The sequence below is a fragment of the Triturus cristatus genome, chromosome 4_1, assembly GCF_964204655.1.
Source record: "Triturus cristatus chromosome 4_1, aTriCri1.1, whole genome shotgun sequence".
In the NCBI taxonomy this organism is placed as follows: domain Eukaryota; kingdom Metazoa; phylum Chordata; class Amphibia; order Caudata; family Salamandridae; genus Triturus; species Triturus cristatus.
The window spans coordinates 1,105,632,998-1,105,645,497 of record NC_140585.1 but is presented as its reverse complement, the minus strand read 5'-3'; the positions used below and the strand labels follow the sequence as shown (position 1 = coordinate 1,105,645,497).

Genomic DNA, 12,500 nt, shown 5'->3' with positions numbered 1-12,500 from the left:
TTGCCCATTTCATTATCCGCATGAATGCCAAATAATGAACTTCTCGTGAAAGGCAGATTGATAATCCGTGCTGGGCCTCTTGTTGTAGGTCTTTAAGGAGAAACCAGGAAGATCTTCTGGCGCAGATGCAGTGGGAGTATACTCCCATATGTAGCGAGATCTCAGGCATCTGGGCTGCACTTATGTCCTAATTGGATACTTGTCTCCCTTCATGCAGGATTTCTTGCAAGCCATAACTTCTTTTGGTAACTTCTCCTTGAATCTGCTCAGAGAGTCCCACAATGATCTATGGTACCTCCCTAGCAAAGCAAAAGCGCTGTCAACTTTAATAGAGGGGGTGGATTTTCTGCTCATTTTCCTACCTATGGATTCTATCGGCTTGCTGTCCTTATCAGGAGGAACTGTTGATGAGGAGGTGATAGAGTGAGTCTTGCGAGCAGCAGCTATGATGATGGTGGTGGATCAGCTCTTAGAAACAGAGGGTCCTGGTCCGGAGCCATATATTTCTTAAGGATCCTTGATGGCACAGCTCGGAGAGTAGCTGGAGACAGGAAGAGTTGCATCACTGGTTCTAGCAGACTGGGAATAAAGGTTGGAGTGGTCTTGATGCCGCTCTGTGATGCAGGGTCTCGAAGATGACTGAGAACAATGTAGTAGGTGCTGGAATGTCAATGTTCAATTTTGATGCGCCTCTAATTAACACATCGTTAAATGTGGTTAAGTCATCCACAGGAGTAACCCTTGTAGGCGATGTGTCTGTTAGTGTTGGCGAATAATCTCTGACAGAGGAACGGGAAGCAGTGGACCTGCCATGGCATGATCTGGACCAATGAAACCCTCAGGATATGACAGTAGACCTTGTTCTTGGCGACTTTGATCTGCGCATCTGCGTGTCCTGGATCTTGATCTACGCCTCTGCAGAGTTCTGGACCTTGATCTATGCCTCTACAGGGAAGCTGCATGTCTCTTTGGCAGTGTGGATGGAGACTCCGGAGACAGTGCCGGGGATGAGTGCACCCTGATGATGGCATACGCAGAGTGACCCTGGATGGACGGTAGGTCTGCGAAAAATTTGAGCGGTTACGCCAATTGCGCACACTTTCCTGCCAATGTGTGGAGAGATTTAAGGGTGGGTCAGAAGCAGGTTTAACTGGTACTGGAGACCCTGACACTGGTGGGAAAATCTGCAACTTCAATGAGTGAGAACGGCTTCTTGATGTGGATAGTCTTTTAGATGGGATCGGCCGTTGCATTTCTCATTGCTTTGACGTCGACTGATGTGACCTCGACGTGGCCGAGCGGTGTACATTTTTGGGAGTATCCTCGCAGTCGAAGGATGCTTCGACATCGACGATCGCTGCATTTTCTCTGACGGCGTACCTTTTGATATTGAGTATGTTTCAACATCGACGGCGGGCACCACTTCGGCATCGACAGAGCTGCCAGCGAATGCCTCGACGGCAATCTAGAGAAAGGTCGCTTAGACAACAAAGAAGTCTTCAAAAGCAAGTGATGAAGACTGTCTTGACGGCAAGTGGCGAGACTCCAAGGCCACTCTCGACGTCGACTTCGACAGCGAACAAACAGGAATTTCCCTTGATTATGACCCCCCACCTGTTGACGTTGCGGGGGGACAGCATTTATGTGCCTCAGGAGATCTTCCTCTGTGGTCTTATGAGAGGAGTGCTCTTTGGAGCGGGTTGAGACTCCCCAAGGCCTCTTTATGACCCTGTCTTTCCTCTTTCACTTGTAGGCCACGCTGCCGGATATTATCTCTGTCCTTTAGAGTTCTAATGGACAGCTTCTGGCAACGATGGCATGTCTCTGGAAGGTGAAAGTCAGGGAGACAAATAATACAGACTGAATGAGGATCAGTCTGCACCTTCTTTTTACAACAGGAAGGGCACTTCACGAAGAGCGAAGGCATTATTTTACAGAAGAAAAATATTTGTCAGTCAGAAAAACAGTCTTTTGTACTCAAGGTACTTAAAGACGTCGCTGATAGCAAAAAATAGCATTTTTAAAGAAACTTTCTTGACAAAATGTCAAAAACCACCAGAGCTCAGTGCTCCAGGATCCTAACTGTAGAAGCCAGAAGAAAGAACTGACCTAACTGTCACCTATGGGGCATAATACGATAAAAAGTGTCCTTGAGGTCTTACTGGCACAGTGGCAGTTTTTATCTGTTATACTTTAAAATGCAGTCTATTGGCTAACAATGCCGTTTTTTCCCTTGCATTTTCCTTTCAAATGACGGCTGTAGTTACAATATATGGTCTCAATGTAATTTGGGCATTTTTTAGCATCTACCATAGGAGAAATGTACGAGTTACGATGTATCTGGTAGAGACGATTCTAGCCGCAGATTCCTTCACGTAGAATTATCCCCAGGCGTGAGACTGGATCCGGAAACTGTTTGCCACAGCATCCCTGCACGCAGGGGACGGGGTGACATCACGCAACTCCGTCCAGGCGTCATCTGCGTACGTGACGTCAGCGAGGTCACATAAGACCCGCCCCGGCGTGCCCACGTCAGTTTTCTTTGGAGAACTTTTCCACACCACAACGCGGAACCACCAGATAAAAAACTGTGGGAACATGGGAACAGTGTGCGAAAAGCAGAAAAATTGGAAAGAAACAGTGACTAACAAAACCACCAGGGCAGTGCCAACACCGCAGACCGCAAGGGCAGGGAAAGAAGAAAAGCAAGCAGAAACCTGCGCAGCCACCCTGCCCGCACATAGATAACCTTCCATACCTGTGCCCCGAAGGGAAGAACAGGCATAAAAGTCATGGCACATGTAGGAAGCCCACACCCCTCATCCTCAGCAAGGAAGGGGACCAGTCCCAAGACAGACAGGGACAACAAACCACCAAGCCACCCCAACCTGGAGGGCAACCACCCACAAGGACAAGACATGGCCAGAGGACCCTCAAACCAGAGGATAGCAATGGAAGGAAGGGAGGGGACGGAGGACAAGGATAGAAGCAATCCCCCCCAAACCTGGCGTAGCCAGAGCAGCAGGGTACCGGCGCACCGAAACCCCACCCTCCAAAGAACCAAGGGAGAAATGAACCGCCCCCCAGACAGAGCCAGGAAGAACAAGGAAGGCACTCACAGGAAACACAGCCCCCCCACCGGGAGGCATGTACCGAAGACCAACCCAAGAGTCCTCGCAAAACAGGGGAGGAAGGGCGGGCCGTGAAGGAATCTGCGGCTAGAATCGTACATCTGATGGAGACTACTAGCTGCAGATTCCTTCACGTAGAATAGATACCCTAGCAATACCCCCTGGGAAGGAGGGTCTGCGAAAGGACGGCACCAGCCAATGCAGAACAGAGGGCCCCACAGGGGACCAGATCTGTGGACCAGGTAGAGGCTCTCCCCTGCCAGGCTAAGGGAACCCCCACAAGCAGAACCCCACCGACCCCAAGGGGATGTAGGAGGGAAAGAAGGCTGAAGCGGCTTGTACACTCACAGCAGAGGAACCAAGGGCAAGCCAACATAGCTTCCGTCGAATGCCAAGACAGGAAGACGGAAGAAGAAGAGGAAGAAGAAGCCTAGAGAGCCCAAGGAAACTAGGGAGAAGAAGGCGAGCCCACTCCAGATGGAAAGCAGCCTACCAGCCAGAACGATGCCGGCAGTCAAGGCCAGAAGCAAGAAGAACGCCCGAGGCCCCAGGAAGGCCAAGTAGGCAACGTCTGGCAAGGGAGAACACAGGGACATCCCTGACAACAGAACGGAAGGAGGGAGAGGAGGAGAGGCCCAGGCCACCACCACGAGTGGCCGCGCACACGACCTCAGGAAGCAAAAGCAACCTACGTAAACACCATGGAGAATAGGTACCCGAAGGCGACCAGAACCCTCCAGCAGAGCGCAAGCCATATGACAGCTACCATAACCTCACATAGGGCACATGAAGTTCCAATATATGGGAACCCTCTTTGGAAGAACTTCCGCAGCAGAAGAAGAAACTAAAGAAACACGGGGAAAAAAAGCATCCCCGACACAGCATTGACAGCAGCCCACGCAAAGCAGAAGGCTCAATCTCAGGGCCAAGTCTGAGCAACAACTCCTGCAGAACTCACAAACAACAACAAAAGGGCCGTCCAGCAGCCAACAATGCCAAAGTCCCAAGGAAGGACGTAAACGGCCAGAAAAAAATACTCCACCACCATAACCGCCGGCCCATGAAGGCCCAAAAGGAACCCTAACTCAGAAGTCACTGAGGAGGGGATGGAGGAGGAGGAGGACGGAGCCCTGCCAAGAGCCTCTGGATGGCGGAGTTGGCCGGGGCATGAAACAAGAGACTGCCATCAAATGGGAGATCAATGAGCGTCTCCCGAATATTTTCGGGAGACGCCGTCCCGAAGCCAAGCATGGCAACGGAGGGCGACTGAGGAAGCCATGACCCGGCCCAGTGCCTCAGAGATGTCCAGAGCGGAGCGGAGAATAAATGCCGCAAGCTCTCAACCATCCAATGCGTGGTGCCGCAAATCCACCTGAGCAGACTCCTGGGATGCTGCAGACCCCAGAGACTCAGCCGAGTCCCACAAACAGGAGCAGGCCCTAGCCAGCACACACAAGGAGTTAAGGGCCCGCAGGGCTGCGCTGGTAAAGGCGAAAATGTTGCGTCCCCAAGTGTCCAGCCAGCGGGCCTCTCTGGACGGCGGAGCCAACAGGGGTGGCAGGGAGGGAAAAGCAGTCCTCAGAAGGGGACTGGCGGATGAGGGGTGAATGGACAGGCACACCGGGTCACGCGGCGTTGGAAGGTGCCGATGCAGAAGATGCGGAGGCACCGGGTCCCCGGAGGCAGGACGCCTCCAAGCTCCTGTCAAGGCAGAAAGGAGCGAACCCTCAAAGGGAAGTAAGATTTCCCTCCCACCAGAGCCCTGGTTAAGGACCTCCAACAGATGGTCCGCTGGAAAGTGAGCCACCGGGTCACCAATGCGTAGGATGCCCACAGCCGTGGACACAGCGTGAGCGAAAGCCGCACTCACATCTGTAGGGCCCCGAGGTGGAGAAAGCAGTTCCTCTGTGGGCGATGGCTGCAACCTTATGCGGCCGTCCCCGAGGCCAAGCGGGGCGGGCAAGGGCCAGACCTGGAAATCAGGCGAGCTGAAGAATGAGGGACCTGCCGCTCTTCCGACGAACACCCCTGCCTCAGGAAGGGCGGGGAGCCACTCTGCGATGCCGGTGAAAAGGACACCACACGGCGACCAGTCTCCGGGGAGGACGACACCAATATGCAGCCTACCTCCGGAGATGAAGGAGCGTCCGAAGACGAATCCGCGGCACGACCCCTGTGTGGATCCGTAGAGTCCACTGCTTGAGGCAGGACACCGGCGGCATCCAGCGTCGCTGGACAAGGGACCTCCAAGTAACCCCACACTGGAGACCGGAGCAGGGACCGGAGTAGAGCTGGAGCCGCACCGGCCCCGGAGCGGTGCCGGGGCGGCGCAGGCCCTATCCCTGCCGAGACAACCACCTGCGTGGGGGAACAGGAGGGGCCCGGAGCCTTCCACCGGCCGCGGCCCAGAAGGAGGCAAAGGTCGCCCGGCAACCCCTGTGGCGGCGCCAGGGATGATACAACCTCCGACTCACCCTCCAAAGTGGCAGCCGCCTGAGAGGAGGTACGAGAGGGGCCCGGAGAGTGGTTGTCACGGACGTGTTCGGTGATGTGGTTGTGTCGTGGGATGCTGGGGACGAGTCTGGTTGCGGCGTTCTGGACGGTCTAGAGTTTGCGAAGGAGAACTTTGTTGATTGCGGTGTAGAGAGGGTTTCCGGACTTCCAGCCTACTGGAGATAAGTGCATGGGTGACGGTCTTCCAGGAGCCGGGGGGTTCCATTTGAAGGTCTTGCAGAGCATGTGGAGGGTGTTGAAGCAAGTGGAGGACACGTCATTGATCTGTCGGTTCATGGTGAGTGAGGAGTCGAGTATGATGCCGAGGTTGCGGGTGTGGTCCGGGTGGAAGGGTTTCCAAGTGTGGGAGGGCCACCAGAAGTCGTCCCACGCAGCGGGGTGGGTCCAAGGAGCTTCAGGCAGCTGCTGCTGCTCATCCAGGATGGGAAGTCCTTCATTCCTTCCTGGAAGCTGTGCCTGGTGATGTCGGGTTCCTTGGTGAGGGAAAGAATGAGCTGGGTGTCGTCAGTGTAGGATACTATGCTGAGTCTGTGTTCTCTGAAGATAGTTGCCAGGGGGGGCATGTAGATGTTCAAGAGCGTGGGGCTGAAGGAGGATCCTTGGGGTACTCCGCATCTGATCTTTGTGGGTTCGGAGAGGAAGGGCGGGAGTCTTATTCTTTGTGTTCTGCCAGAGAGGAAGGAGCGGATCCAGTCTAAAGCAGTTCCCTGTGTGCCGGCGTTGTGGACTCTAGTGGCTAGAGTATGGTGGGAGATGGTGTTGAAGGCTGCTGATAGGTCTAGTAGAATGAGGGCTGCCGTGTGGCCGTGATCAAGGAGGATGCAGATGTCGTCAGTGGTGGCTAGGAGGTTGGCTCGGTGCTGTGGTTGCTGCGGAATCCAGATTGAGATGAGTTGAGGATGTTGTTTGCTTCTATGAAGTGCGTTAGCTGGGTGTTGCCGATTTTCTCAGTCACTCTGGCGGCGAAGGGGAGGAGAGAGATGGGCCTGTAGTTCTTGAGGTCCGTAGGGTCTGCGGAGAACTTCTTGAGGAGGGGTTTGACTTTGGCACATTTCCAGTCGTTGGGGGATGTGCCTGTTTTGAGGGCACAGTTGATTGTTCGTCGTAGTTCTAGTGCGATGGCGGAGGTGGCCCTGTGGAAGATGTGCGGCGGGCAGGGGTCAGTGGGTGCTCCGGTGTGGATGTTCTTCATAGTCTTTGCGGTGTCTTCTGTGGTGATGGAGGTCCAGGTGAGAAGGGTCTTCTGGGTGCTGAAGCTGATGGATGGCGTGGTACCGGTGCCTTGGTCGTCGAAGTTGTCGTAGAGTGTGCTGATCTTGTGGTGGAAGAAGGAGCTGAGTTTGTTTCAGAGGTCATGGGAGGGAGGGACATCGGTGGTTTCACTGTGGGGTCTGGTGTAATTTTGTATTATGGTGAAGAGTTCCTTGGAGATGGGGGATTTGGAGAAGATTCTGTCCTGAATTAAGTTTCTCTTCGTGGATCTGATGAGTTGGTGGCGTGCCGCTATGGCAACCCTGTAGGCGGTGTGTGATTCCGGGGTTTTGCTGTTTCTCCAAGCTTTCTCCAGTCATCGGCATGAGCTCTTGGATTCTCGGAGGTCCGTGGTGAACCAGGTGACTTTCGCGTTGTGTCGTCTGCTGGCATTCTGAAGGGGGCTGAGCGTGTTGGCGCAGTTGGCGATCAATTGGTGGAGGTCGTTGGCTGCAGTGTTGGCGTCTGGCATGGTAGAGGGAGGAGTGCAGCTGAGGGCGGAGGTGAGGTGCTCTTTGGTGATCTTGCTTCAGCTTCTGCGTGGGAGGTGCAGCGTAGGCTTGCGTGCGGTGGGTTTTGAGAAGGAAAAGTGGACACAGTTGTGGTCCATCCAGAGCAGTTCCATGTTGGGGCTGAAGAGGATGCTGTTTCCTCCGGCGAATATGGGGTTGAGAGTGTGTCCCGCTGTGTGAGTGGGGGTTGAGACGAGTTGCTTCAGTCCAATGTTGTCAAATTTCTCCAGGAAGGCAGTGGAGTCAGTCTTTTCTGAGGTTGTCTAGGTGGAAATTCAGTTCTCCAAGCAGAACGTAGTTCATGGAGGCGAGGGCGTGGGGTGCGATGTAGTCTGTGATGGTGTTGGTGAACGGCGAGCAGGGTCCGGGGGGTCTGTAGGTGAGTGTGCTTCGGCGTGTCATTCTGGGGTTGGGCTGGAAATGGATTTGTTCCATGGGGGGTGAGGCATCCTTTGAAGATGGAGGTTGTCAGTCGGAGGGAGCATTTGTGGACGATGGGGAGGTCTCCTCCAGGGCAGTCTTTCCTCAGGATCTTGTACCCGTTGGGGACGGCAGTTGCAATGTCAGGAGCAGAGCTTGCGTTGGTCCAGGTCTCTGCGAGGAAGGCGACGTTGGGGGGGAGGGAGCTGAGGAGGTCCCAAACTTCTACTGCGTGTCTATGCAGGGAGCATACGTTGAGGAGGATGCATCTCAGGAGTTTGGGTGCGCTGGCGTCTGGTGGGTCTGGCAGTATCTGTCTGTGTCTGGAGGTGGCGAAGGTGCGGCGACAGTGTCAGCAGGAGATCGGGCCTTGGGAGTTGCTTGGCGTCGAGAACTGGCAGTTGTTGTTACGTCCAGGATGGAGTGCGTGGAGAGTCCCTGAGTCGTAGAAGCGTGGGGTCGAAGGACCAGGGTCCCAGGCGCTGGTCGCAGACGGGCACAAACGAAGCTTGCCTTTGGCATGCCTTCCGAGCTGCAGCGGCGCGCCCGCTGCATGCAGCCGCCTTTAAGTACGGGTCGAGGGGAGGGAGAGCAGCTGGGAGGTGGGAACAAGCAGGGGGTGGAGGGGCCGCGGGGGCAGCAGCAGTGGGAAAAATGGCAGAAACCGGGCAAATCAAAAATGGGCAAAAAATACAACAAAAACTGAAAGAAAGGACAGAATAGCACAGAAAGGACAGAATAAAACAAAATAAAACAGCAGAACAGATAAAGACAGAAGAGGGCGATAGAACGGACTAGCAGAAGAGCAGGCACTTCCACTGGACCACCAGGGATGAGGTGCAGGCAGGAGCCTGTGGGTGAAGGAGGGCCTCGAACACCTACCTAGAGACCAGAAGGTGCTGGAGGCAGTGCCTTAAGGAAGGAGCTGTGCGAGGGGAGAGCAGTTACCCTGACCAGGGGGTCAGAGGTCTTGCTTGCCCTGTAGAGTAGCAGCCGCCATTAAGAAGGGGCTGGTGAGGGAGAGCAGCTGGGAGGCGGGAGTGGCAACACACTGGGGGGGAGGGTCCACTGTGGCAGCAGCGGCGGGAAAAAAGGCAGGAACTGGGCAAACAGAAAATGGGCAACAAATACAGAAAAACTGAAAGAAAGGACAGAATAGCACACAAAGGACAGAATAAAACAAAATAAAACAGCAGAACAGATAAAGACAGAAGAAGGAGATAGAGCGGACCAGCAGAAGAGCAGGCACGTCCACTGGACCACCAGGGATGAGGTGCAGGCAGGAGCCTGCGGGTGGAGGAGGGCCTCAAACACCTACCTGGAGACCAGAAGGCGCTGGGGGCAGTGCCTTAAGGACAGAGCTGCACAAGGGGAGAGCAGTTACCCTGACCATCTGTCACAAAGCTACACCTTTTCCCAGGAAAGTCTGCTTTTGGTGATTTCGTGTAAATCCGTTCAGTAGTTTTTAAGAAATGAAGGTTGAAACTTTATAGGTATTTCAGGCTGCGATTGAATATAAGATCCGATTGGCTGGCTTCAACATCTACAGAGATATTTGACAGCCACTTTAGGGCTCAGGAACGAATTCTCCGTGTCATAACAAGAAAAAAAGAATAAACATATAAGGAGGCAGGGTAGGAATACTCTCGCTACTTAGCCCTCTGGGGTTGTGGGTCCTAGAGGTACCTCCCACCTAGGCCCAAAAATTTAAAAAACAAAAACAGGTTTGTGAAGTACTGTGCGGTACAGTGGCAGAAATGTTTAAAAAAAAAGTTTGCACATTATGAAACTGATTACTACATTAATCCATCAATGAAACGCAGGCTGCAAATTTCTGAAGGATGATGTGAGATAATATGTTTATCTTTGTCAACATGTAGTAGAATGTTAAAACACTGCAAAACATATTCAAGCTACATGATAAATTTGTACATGCATAACTAAGCAGAAACAAACAGGTTATTGGATAACAACTTACGTTTGAGTACTCATGGTATCAATGTGTTTTTGAATTAGGAACTCTTGGGACAAGCATATGATCTTCGACCCGCATCCACCCCAGACGGCGTTCCTTTCTGAAGAGTATGTTGACTCACATAACCCCACCATCGGTGTGCTCACATCTCCTACAGTTATAATCTTGAGAGGCGCTGCATCTTTACACTGTAAGATAAGATGTTTTCAGTTATTCAGCCATTGGTGATAAACAAATCGGTTACTATTGGTAACATTCTTTCTGATTGATCAATCAGCTCCTGCAGATTCATTATGAAATCGCTCTCCAGGCACCATATTGGATCTAGAGCTGTTGTAGCTTCTCCCCATAGCCAGGATGCTGTGCCAAACAATGTCGGGGATTGAGTAATGAAGCAATGACAGAGATACTGTTTCTGAATACATAAGGCAATCCCACCCAGATGCAGCAAATGGAACGAAAAGACGCTCTTTTTGCAGAAAGCAAATTGAGCTCAGAAAACACCATTCTCAAAATAAGAGCGGAAAGAGGATGGTTAAGTATCTGAAGAAGCTAAACCATCCATCAGAAAGAATACCCTAAAGACAAGTAACTAGTTCTTCTAATGGATGGATACAGCCACAGATTCCTTACGTGAACGACTCCCAATGCATTCTTCAAGGAAGTGGGTCAAGAATACATCTGGAATCATATTTAAAAGTACTGGAGAACAGCCCTACTGAAGGTGGATGACTCTTCTTTCCATGCCCAAGCAAGTATGCTTTACAAAGACTGCAGAGTGGCTGCATCACAAAACGTCTGAGAAGGCATCCCTCTCAATAATACTAAAGCAGCAGATGCCCATCTCATACAGTGGGCACAGAAATACTCATAGCATGACTGTCAAAGCAATCCACACATATAGACAGCCTGTTTGCACACTCTTTTACCTAAGTTACTACCTTCATAAGTAATGAACATATTCTCATCAATACAGAATGGGCCAGTTCTGGGAATATATTGGCTGATCACCTCGTTCTCAGGTCTAGTCTATGCTGCTTCTGTACATCCTATGAGGGATGAAGTAGAGGGAAATATTAAGCTGAAAGTTTGACCTGACTGGTGTGAAACTCTGAGGCAACCTTCAAAGAAAAAGAGGATTTGTCCCTCAAACTAACACTATTATTATACAACAACCCTAAAGAGATAAGCAGAGGAGGAAGCCTGCAACTCACTAACTCCGATTGCAGAAGCGTTGGCTAACAAAAATGTTATCTTCTAACCTAATAACTTTAATGAACAAAAATAAAGGGACCCCAAAGGAAGACCAGTGAGGAAAGTGAAAACCAAATTCAAATTCGAAGCTTGAGCAGAGAAATATGTGGGATGAAATTTGTTTTACACACCCTTCCAAAACCAAGCTACATCTGGTCCGGCAAAAAACAACTTCAGGTGTAAATCACCACTAAATATCTCTTACTCACTGCAACTTTAGAATGTCCAATGCTAAATAAACTGGAGAATATACACAGTCTTGGCAGGCAACGGATCAAGAGAGTTAAATCAACACTGTTTGCAAATATTTTACATCGGTTAGACTAAGAAGCTCTGCTAGGTGGTCATCTTGCTAAACAAGGATTTCCATCACGTTGTCAGTAAGTTCATAAGAAGAAATGTCTAGCTGTTCAGGTTCTAGGTTTTAAAGCTTAGAGTCTCCAAGTACGATAGCATGCCCTTCTTTTATGGTTAAAAACCCTCCCTTAATGGAAGCTGAAAAGAGGGGACCTGACTGAGATGTAGCAGAGATGGATATAATGGTTCCCATACCCAATCTGCTGCAATCAGTAGAATGTGAGCCTTCCTATGGTGAACCATATTCAAACTCTTTGGAATAAGAGGATAAAGTAGAAAGACATAATACGCTTAATGTCTCCAGTGCGACATAAGTTTGTTTCTTGGAGATCCTCTCCTAGGAAAAAGGTCGCATTTAATGTTCTGCCTCATGGTGAACAGATTATCCATAACCTCTTAATGACGTTCCTACTTGTGATTGATGGAGGATATCCTGCTGGAGATGTCCACCATCAGTATCTTCTTTACTGCCAGAGGAGCAGCTGACTTTCCAATGTTTCTGTTTACAGCCCAGTACCAAATCTGCAATGCTTTTGTGTACAACTGAATGGAAGTTACACTATTCTGCTTTTCAAGATGAAACATCATATATCTGAGCATTATGCAGCAAGTCTACAACAGACAATTCAGCAAATGTACCACTTGAATCAGGAAAAACTTAACAACATAAGGCTCATAAGATGCAAGATTGGTGTGGCTGTTTGATGAGGCGAAGCCCTAAAATCGGATTCCATCTGATATTTATACACACATTTATTCAGAGGAGGAAATAGTTTCAGTTGGGTGGTAAGAAATCGACACTGACACCCAACAACATGAAACTTTTTCAGATTGAGGTGAAAACTCCAGCATGTGTTAAAGCTATGATAGACCCTCTGGAAAAAACTATTTTAACAAACATGCATTCATATTAGGATCTAAATAGTGGCTTTGATGATTGAGAGAATTAACCACTAATGTCATCTGCTTTGTGAACACTAGGCCTGTGTGAAACTTCCATTATGCCAGCAAAATTGTGTGTAATTTGCAATGTGTGTGTTACATGAAATTCCAAAAATGATGATGATATGCCACATCACATAATTA

General features: G+C 50.6%; 1 protein-coding gene across 1 annotated transcript in view; it reads right to left on the bottom strand.

Moving 5' to 3' along the window:
* Nucleotides 1-12,500, bottom strand: part of LRRK2 (leucine rich repeat kinase 2) — a 1,602,077-nt gene that overhangs the window by 136,933 nt on the left and 1,452,644 nt on the right. Inside the window, exon 47 of the mRNA XM_085654107.1 lies at nt 9,807-9,991. Within this exon, the coding sequence (XP_085510233.1) occupies nt 9,807-9,991 (185 nt within the window). The remainder of the gene's footprint in view (nt 1-9,806; nt 9,992-12,500) is intronic.